The sequence below is a fragment of the Neophocaena asiaeorientalis genome, unplaced genomic scaffold, assembly GCF_003031525.2.
Source record: "Neophocaena asiaeorientalis asiaeorientalis breed wild unplaced genomic scaffold, Neophocaena_asiaeorientalis_V1.1 scaffold217, whole genome shotgun sequence".
Classification (NCBI taxonomy): Eukaryota; Metazoa; Chordata; class Mammalia; order Artiodactyla; family Phocoenidae; genus Neophocaena; species Neophocaena asiaeorientalis.
Window position 1 is genome coordinate 7,942,242 of NW_020172293.1, and position 10,057 is coordinate 7,952,298.

At 44.0% G+C, this 10,057-nt stretch overlaps 1 protein-coding gene across 4 annotated transcripts in view; it reads right to left on the minus strand.

Moving 5' to 3' along the window:
• NRP1 (neuropilin 1) overlaps window positions 1-10,057 on the minus strand; it is a 138,940-nt gene that overhangs the window by 61,263 nt on the left and 67,620 nt on the right. For all 4 annotated transcript variants that reach the window (XM_024766088.1, XM_024766079.1, XM_024766075.1 and 1 more), the window contains exons 6-7: window positions 9,482-9,637; window positions 7,310-7,476 (exon numbers count right to left, since the gene is read on the minus strand). In XM_024766088.1, the coding sequence (XP_024621856.1) occupies window positions 7,310-7,476; window positions 9,482-9,637 (323 nt within the window). The remainder of the gene's footprint in view (window positions 1-7,309; window positions 7,477-9,481; window positions 9,638-10,057) is intronic.

Sequence of the window (10,057 nt, forward strand, 5' to 3'; positions counted from 1 at the left end):
AAAAAAAAAAAAAAAAAAAAAAAAAAAAAAAGGAAATGTTCATGCTCTACAAACTAACTTATTTTAAGTGTAATTCTACCCAAACACCTGTCGTTCTTTCAACACTCTCTTCCCAGTGATGCTTCATCATAAAAATCAGAGGCTTCTTTAAATGTCATACATTTTCTTTAAAGTGTGTTGACATGAAATACTAACTAGTAAAATCCTTTGACTGATTTTTAAAATTGAATTAAGTGGTCAACTTGACCAAAATGGTTAAAATTATCTTGCTATGTTCTATCTGACAAAACAACAGCTAAAAATGTCTAAATAATTATGTCACATGTACATTCTGTTTCCCCCAATCATATCTTCCTTCAAAAACAACAAAAAGCTCTGAATTTCATCTGTCCCTATAAACACATATTTCCTTCAAATGACTTCCTATAATGTGAAACACCAGGGTAAGGTACCAGAGAAAGCATGAGGCAAAGTTCCTCAGGAGACAGTAAATTTTGGAACAGTGGCTTCCTGGATGGAAACCTAGTTAGAGATAACAGTCCTGTGATACATGAAGGGTCAGAGGTAAAGCATTTATTTTGTGCATGAAGTATAAGTCAATGCAGAACTAGGGTAAGATAACCAAAGTCTCACCTGGGCTACTTTTTTAAAAAGCAAATTGTCGGGACTTCCCTGGTGGCGCAGTGGTTGGGAATCTGCCTGCCAATGCAGGGGACACGGGTTCGAGCCCTGGTCCAGGAAGATTCCCACATGCCACGGAGCAACTAAGCCCGTGTGCCACAACTACTGAAGCCTGCGCGTCTAGAGCCCGTGCTCCGCAACAAGAGAAGCCACCACAATGAGAAGCCTGCGCACCACAACCAAGAGTAGCCCCCGCTCGCAGCAACTAGGGAAAGCCCGCGTGCAGCAACGAAGACCCAACACGGCCAAAAATAAATAAATAATAAAATTTTTAAAAAGGAAAAAAAAAGCAAATTATCTCCCTTCCAGATCAATGTTTCAGCTAAAGTAGCTAGTTAATATTAATTGCGAAACACACACAGAGCACACCTGGGGAATAAACATTCATTTGAACAGCTATATTTCCCCTAAATTTGCCAACATTATATTTTACATGCATCATTCCACATCTGGGTAACCCAGTGAGCTATTTTTGTCTGTTCTCTAGTCACACGTTTATAAAGCATTTTATTGCAATTTCAGCAATTTGCTAATGATCTGAATGAGAAAATGCCCCCCGATCCTCGAAGTGCCTGGTCTGTAAGCACAGAGTGTTTACAGTCAGGATAACTTGCCTCCATACACGTTCTGGATTAGTTCAATTCAGCAGATAGAACCGATTTTGAGCACAGATTATAAACCTACTAGAAACTAGACACTGTATGAAAAATCACAAACTATTTCATAGGAGATCCCTGTTCCACACTCAACACATTCATATAAGAGAATGAAAGATTTGTCCAAGAGAGTTGAGAAGGAAAGAAAATGAGATATGAAATTTGTGAAAATAAATGACATTTAAAAGTTTTAAGATAAATTACATCAGCTTCTACTTTCAATTTGGGGAAACCCTCACTTTGAAGAAAAAAAGAAGGGTTTCAGATAACAAATTCTTCTAATCGAGTAAGAAACATTCACTTCTCCCACCTAAAATGCGATAAAAATGTGTAACAATACTGTGTGTCAGAGGGAACATTTCCAAGAATTCATGAGTTATTTTATCCCATTTGGCACGTAAAGGATGTCCAGCTAGCCCCTTCTTAGCTCTTTTCTTTTTTCGGTACGTGGGCCTCTCACTGTTGGGGCCCCTCCCGTTGCGGAGCACAGGCTCCGGACCCGCAGGCTCAGCAGCCATGGCTCACGGGCCCAGCCACTCCGCGGCATGTGGGATCTTCCCGGACCGGGGCACGAACCCGTGTCCCCTGCATCGCCAGGCAGACTCTCAACCACTGCGCCACCAGGGAAGCCCCCCTTCTTAGCTCTTGAAATCAGGTCCATGCCTTTAAATGATCTTTTGTCTCCATTCTCCGCAAGCTGCAAGTGAGATTCGGAGGTTGCTGGTAGCAACAACTCACACCCCTGGGTGGATGTGCAGGCACCTGTGGGTAGTAAACCTTGAAGGACTCCTTGGACTACAGGGCAGACCTTGGGGCTGGGGGCTGGGAACCTGGCGAGAGGAAGGACCGTTTCCTCTGTGACTCATGAGGTCTTAAGACCTCACCAGGATTTTCGCTTTGCCCAGTTTAGCTGGCGTGAGAGTGTCTGCCCGGCTTACTGCATTTGACAGAGCAGGAGGTGAAAAACTCACAATTCCAATGGCCAAAGAGCTCTGCAAAGGCCAGCTGCACCCGGGCCTGGTTCAGATCTGACCCCGAGCTGTGACTCGCCTCCCGCCCTCCGGCTCTCCCAGTGCCCAGTGACTCAGGTCCCAAGTCTGAGGAAAGAAGTCCCCTTTGGCCCTGTGAGGCTGACTTTCCCCACAAGTTGCAGCTTTTCCCCAAATCAGGACTTGATGAACTATTTAACCTCTCTGGGCTTTAGCCTTCTCATAGGAAGATGCAGATAAAGAATCTCTGGTCCACTTAACCTACACTCTAAGACTAAAATGGGATGTGTATGAAAAGGGGCTTTTATAAAGGGAAAATGCTATAGAAACATAAGGTTTTGTTGTTAGAACATGTCTTAAAATGAATTTTAAAATCCTCAAATCAACCCAGGGCCACTTGGATTTGAGCAGTTTGAATGAGGGCACCTACTTTCTTCAACCCTGCAGCTGTGGCTGTAAGTGAACCCTGAGAGAGAGAGAGAGAGAGAGAGTGTGTGTGTGTATGTGTGTGGGCGTGTTTTGACTCAGTTCAGCCCAACTCCTTACACCAAGGCCTTTGGTTACTGGTGTCTGCTTTCAAAGTTCCTTCAGTTAGGAAATGTGGAATATTATCAAAGGGAAATGCATGTAAAGCAAAAGGAAAACACTGAAACAAGCCTCCGCAGAGGTTAGCGTGAGCTCCTCTCTTCTGGAACTTTCCTTCTCCTCATCCCTCGGAATGAATATTTCTACCAGAAAATGTGGTGAACAGAGAAGGGGCTTGCTGATGTATTCTTACAGCTACAGAGGGTCTTCTTGGAGATTACTCTCTTCTGTGGGATTAATCCATCATAGGGCTGATGGACCAAACCAAACAGGATGTGGTTTAGAAGCCAACTGCTTTCTGCTCCTCTGGAATAAGAGAAGGCATGAATAATCTAGCACCAATTTTTAATTTTTCCCACAAAAGACAATATTACCAAATTTGGAGATGAGCAGAGTTTCAGCCTGAGTTGGTTTGTCAAGTAATTCTATTTCTAAAGTCACTGGAGGGTGTAGTAATCGATTAGTCCCTAGTGCCATTTTTATTTCTTTGGATCAACAAAGTTCATATCCCATCCAGGCATTATGTCTCTTGACTTTTTTTTTTTTCTCTTGTCTCCCGGCATTCTAATCAGGGCAGAGTCACAGTTGTTTTGAGGAAAGCACTCCCCAGAGCTTTAATTAAAGCTAGAAGGATAAATCTGTTTACAGTGCAGTGAACACGATCATTAATAAAACATTGAAATAATTAACAAATTAAATTCTGCTTTGTGTGTGAATGGCTACACCAGGATTTAGGAGAACATGTTTTCTGATCACACACACTTAGTTTGCAGATCTGAAAAGAAAAATCCGAGCCTGCTTTTTTCTGAGATCCACAGTCTCGTAGACTGCCAGAGCTTGAATGAAGAAGGCTACGTCACCTTTATTTTATAGGAAAAGAAATTCAGTGTCAATGAGGTTAATGGCTTGGGATCTAATAATGTGCTTGAAAATTAAGAATTTTTATAGCGCCACCGATACACTGAGTCTTTCCTTAGAATCCTTGATTATTTAACCAGAAACAAAAAGAAGATAAAGATGAAATGAGCAATAAGATCAGCAGTTCTAGGACACAGAACAGAACGGAATACTCTGAAAAATGTGGGCAAATCTCACAGGGTGATTAACTCTGCAATTGACAAGTAGGAGGTTTTCGCTTCTCAGGATATGAAGTGGCCTTTAGAACAGGATGTGACCACGTGGAAATGTCCAAGCCAGGACTTCCCTTCATGCTTCTCCTCACTAAAGGGCTTCTTGCCCTGGTTCTTAAGCTTTTTGCCACACAACAGATCCCACAGGAAGCACCATGGAGGACATCCACACCTGCGGTTAACGATGCATTGTTTTTTTATGTCACTAGGTAATTTCCTAGAGAAAACAATTGAACCAAAGACTGTTCCTGTCTTGAGGGAGAGTCAGTTTCCAGGGCTGCCTTATTAATTTAACACATGCAAGTGTTTGTCCTTGTTGCTACAGCACCATGTTTGGTGGGGTATATTTCATGCAAAATGTGACAAAGCCGAAAAAGAAAACAAATGCCATCCTCATTCTGATGTGCATACAAATAGGACTGTCAAGTACAAATAAATGGTCCTGTGATGGGAGGTATGTTACCTCCTGCCCTCAGCCTCCCTTATGCTATGCTTGTGGGTTAACTTATAAAACATCTATCCAATGAAAACAAGCCCGCCACTTCCAAGGAGTTTCAGAAAAGCTGGAAGCACATGAAATTGTTCATAATTAGGTGATGGGTGGATGTTAAGACCTCCCACCAAGTACACAGACGCAACTAGTGTGGAAATGAGCCCGTTGAGATCCAGCAGAAGAAAAAGATCATTTTCCCTCAAGGTGAACTGACGCTGAGCTCCTCTGACATCCACGTCCCAGAGGGGCTGAGGAGTAAGGGCTCCCCATTCTTGGTTTAGAAGCAGGAAGCCCCCGCTCATCCTGGTGTGAGGCTTCTCAGCACGAGGAAAAGCATAAAGGGTTGCGGACGGATGCTTCAACTGAATATATAGGAATTAGTGATAAAGATAAAGCACATCGAAGAGTAAAGAACAGGTGTTGGAGTCCAACAGACCTTGCTTCCAAGCCCGTGACCTTGGGCGTTTACTCATATCTCCAAACCTCAGGGTCCTCATTTTAAAAATAAGGATAGGGCTTCCCTGGTGGCGCAGTGGTTGAGAGTCTGCCTGGCGATGCAGGGGACACGGGTTCGTGCCCCGGTCCGGGAAGATCCCACATGCCGCGGAGTGGCTGGGCCCGTGAGCCATGGCCGCTGAGCCTGCGCGTCCGGAGCCTGTGCTCCACAACGGGAGAGGCCACAACAGTGAGAGGCCCGTGTACCGCAAAAAAAAAAGGATAACTGAACCTCTGTCACAGGACTGCTCTGAGGATTGAATAAACATGAGTCAAGTACTCAGCAGAAATTGGGGCACATAGGAAATACTCGATACATGGCGACTATCCCCTGAATAGCACAAGTGTCATTTGTGCTGTCCTCCTTCCAGCACGTGTGGAATTGCTGCCCCTTGGAAGTTAAGCGTGGCCGGCCGTGGGATGTGCTTTGGCAATGAACTTGGTGTCATGCTCCTCAACGGAGCCTCACGGGTCAGCATGCTGGGCCACTCTCCCTTCCTCCCACTGCCTTGGTGACAGGTTTCAGATGACGGCCACTCCCTCCAACTAGGTCCTGCTGTGAGAAGATGTGGGGCAGACGCCCTGCCGGCCAGAGATGGGGGGGTGGCATGAGCAAAAAAGGAAACCTTCTTGTCTGGGGGCTTTGGGTTACTTATCTTATCCCGACCATACTTTGATAGAAAGAATTGGACCATTTGAGATTTTTCTTCTGGGACCATCTCAAATGGTGCCCAAGTCCTAAGAGTGATGTAAACCCTGTCCCGCTGACAAATGCTTTGTGAGAGCCCATTCTGTCTCCACGCATCTACTGACACAGAATTCCTTGCCCAGAAGAATTGCTACCGTTGCATTTTCTGAACTCTTGCAAGACTAACATCCCTAAATTACTGAGTGTTCTCCACCCTGCCGAGAATACAACTACGTTACCATGCAAACAAGCTTAGCACTGCAAAATGTAAGCTCCTCTCTAGAGGCACGTCTGTCAATCACATGGAACTGCTGGTTAGTGTGGGGATGTGGAAACACAAGTCTCCAAGAGCTATTTTGACGGAGACAAGTTCATTTCATTTCTGACTTAATCTAGAGCTGGATTCAGCAATCCCACCCAAGGTAAAAGCCTCTTCTTTTCTCACCCTCTACACATTTCTCAGTGTTATCATTTCGAGGTTAGTGTGAGTTCAGCCTTCTGAAATAGGCCATTTCACTTTAAGTGTATGTTAAACTAATATTGACCTTTCCAAAGTAAAACAAAATCTGGTATTTGTGCTCAACAGACAGAAACAGGCATAGATTTAGAAAGTAGGGGATTAATCATCCTGGTATATTTTCTTGCTTAGAAACTCTCCCTGGGAATTAGTCATTTTTATATATCTCGCAATTAGTCCAGGACAGGCTCTGCCTACTCTCCTGAAGAGGAAATCTGGATCCTTCAGCAAATAACATTGGATAATTTGCCCACAGTTTAACCCACACAGCCAGATATGATGTTTCATTTGACAGTGGGTGAAAAAGTCAAGAACATGAACATCAGGCCTTGGGTGGGAGTATCCAGACATCAAGGTTGGGCAAGTTTAGGCTTTGGGAGTAGTGCCAGTGATGAGCTGGAGATGAGTCCGGGTGGAGGTGCAGAGGAGGGGAGCCTGTGGGGAGTGGAAGGGTGAAGGCAGGGAGGGGAATATTAGAGCAAAGTGGGGAGAGCAGAACCGACATCACTATTAAGGACAGAGACGTGTACATTTCATATGTCTGTGTCTGTACGTAATCCACGGAGACCAATACCTTCAACTAAACCACTTCTTGGGCACGTGCTACTTGGACCAGTGTGGGAAAGTAAACCTCAACCCCGTTCTGCTCTTCTCCTACCGTGAGCAAACAAACAAAACATCTTACAAAACAATGATTTCAGGCACACCTCGAAGTGCAGGTAATATATTTCATTAAGGAAATAAAAATCTGTTAAAGTAGGAAGCACATCCATAGAAAATGTATGGCTGCTGTGGAAAAAAAACCCTCAGATCTTTTAGTTGTTACCCAAGTGAGACATCTGTGCTCAGATTCTGTAAGAGTCATATGTAAGTATCTGAGAAGATAAGGGGTTTTCAGGGATGTTATCTAGGCCTGCTTTTCTCTGATCCTGTGAATTCTGCAAAGTGATTACACTCGGTGGTGGTCCCTGTCCTTCTCGTTGGAAGGCATTAGTCACGGCGTTGCTTTTTTTCAACAACCGTTTTAGATGACCCAAATCTTCCACCCTGAGTGTGCCAAGTATAAGCCACATACCTGGATCCACTCTCTGTAGGAATCCTCTCCAGGGGTCCACCCATTCTCAGGATAGTGGAGGCGGGAACGTTCGGCAGACCAGTTGGTGCTGTACTGGGAAGAAGCTGTGATCTGGTCAGAGTGAATCTCTCCGGATTCCATGCCCAGAGCTTCCATACACTTGAAGTCTGAAGGGGAAAAAAAAAAAAAAAAATGACCCTAAGTCATCAAAACGAAGGGGACCTAGGATGCATATTTCCTTTTTTGATCTGGAAAACTAAAACGGACTTTTCGACGTTCACACAGTCTTACAAAAGATGACAACGAGGGACGTATTGGATTGTAGCACCGATACGTGCATTTTCATGGCAAGAATTCTGAAAAGCAAGGCTATGAAGATCTCACAGTTGATTATTTTTCCAACAGGGCTTAGGTTGATATAAATACTATTAGAAAGTTTTTAGGAAATGATGGAAATTCAGATTTATTTTCAAAGTTGAATGTATGCAGATATGTCATATGCATACACATCAAGAGTTACATTTAAATAAAATTGTACTATTTCCTCTAAGATCTAATAAAAGTGAAAAAGACTCTTTGTCCATTTATAGCCCATATTTGGTGGGCTAAGTAGACTTTAACTCTCCATCTTTCAGAGTCCTTGCAATTGGCACCCAGGCCTCCCCCTTTGTTATGCCCCTGCCCTGGATTGGCCATAGTTATTAACACCATTGGTTTATTTTATTAAAACACAACAGTATCCATCAGGGTAAAGTGCAGTATCATAGGGTCCCAAAGAGCACCACAGTTTTACAGCATAAATAGTAATATTCACAACGATGACCATGAATCATGAAAACATATATTCCATTGGGCCTCATATACTCAGCAAACAATGAAATATGAACTATGATACTGGGAAGTGAATAATCAATTTTAGGAATATGTAAAGTACCAAAGTGCAAAAAAACCTTTAGAGATTAAAAAGAAGATTCTCAACCATCCAGAAAAACTTCAACTAACCAAATTTCCACATTTTCTGAATTTTCTATCATAATAAGTTTTGTGGCATAAAAGGTTTTCTTTCACTGGTTTTCTACTTTTAAGCTTAGGTTTGTTGTTTGGAATATAAAATGGCACAAAAATACATGAATGGATTAACCAAATAAATTAAGTAAAGATAAGATTTTGAAGTTTAATTGGCCTTTTTGTTTTCCAGTAAGATCTGGTAGAAAAGATACAAGCATATCTGTAGAACAGGTCTCCTAACTCCCCTGCCTTTTCCCTGTGCTACGTTACAACCTGGCAGCTAAAACTGATGAAACACAAATTATTCATTGTTTTTTCAGGTTTCTTTTCCTCGGGCTCTTAAAAGAGCTGGAGACCACATCAACTTAGTTGTGTATTTTTTTTCTTTTTTTGTGGTACGCGGGCCTCTCACTGTTGTGGCCTCTCCTGTTGCAAAGCACAGGCTCCGGACGCGCAGGCTCAGTGGCCATGGCTCACGGGCCCAGCCGCTCCGCGGCATGTGGGATCTTCCCGGACCGGGGCACAAACCCACGTCCCCTGCATCGGCAGGCAGACTCTCAACCACTGCGCCACCAGGGAAGCCCTAGTCGTGTATTTTAAGATGATACAAAAAACATATTACTTTTTTTTTCTTTTATGGAAAGTTATAGCAGAAGTTAAAACATGCTTCTTTTACGTGAATATCCGCTTTCATTCACATAAGAAAAACAAAAACAGCTTCCACCAGGGTCTCCCCAAATCAAACTACCACGCACCATCCATTCTACCTGCCTGCCTGTTGATGAACTCCACTGATGCTGACTGGTTCTTCTCATCCAGGATCGAAGCCTGTCCTTTCCTGGCTCTCAGCCCAATATACAATGGAGGGTACCAGGTAGGCGGTCTGGCCATATTTCATTGTTTCAAGGCACGGTTTTGCCGTTTCCCACTTTTTCTCCCATAATTTCAGAGGCTTACATGCAGCCTTCTCGCACATAGTTTTAAGAAAGCACCCCAAAGAGTTCTTCCCATTGATATTCATATAAACCATTTAAAAGAGAAAAAGAAATACTGGGCACTCCAACTCACGAAACACATCTGTAGTGTTCACAGGGCCACAGGTGTGTGAGGAGGAATAATAGCGACTACGTACCGCAGGGCTTTGCAAGAGGCATAAATACTGACCTTCTGAAACACTGCTTTGTGAGACACTGTAGTTTGCCGAGAAGCCTTCTTTGGCTATGGCGCTGTCCGTGTAGAAAACCATGGACAGGATGCCGGATGAGGAGTGGATTCGACCTGGTGTTTTCTGCCCACAGTAACGCCCAATGTGGGGACCAACTGCAGAGGAAGAAACGCAGAGACCATGAAAATACCTTTTCTTCTGCAGCAGATGCCAGCAAAACCATTTGTGAACATGGGTCCCAGTGGAACCCGGAAGTGTTTTCTTACCCCAAGCAAGTCTTCGCTAGCTAATTGTTTTGCAGTGAACATATTGGATCGGGTTTGCAGAGAGGGTTTTCAAGTGTGCTCTGAAGGGCAATAACAGGCATAACCACATTCCCCAGTGAGCAGGACTGTTTTCAGGAACAAAATCGAAAATCTTGCTTTGATTGCAAAGGAGATTTGGGCTGTCAAGTGCACCCTGGCATTCATCTCCAGGACCGCACGGTGCACACAGTCCGGCGCCCAGGAACTCTAGCCAGCTTGTAATCACCCACCGGGGGGGGGGGGGGGGGGGGCTGTGGGGCTTTCTCTGCC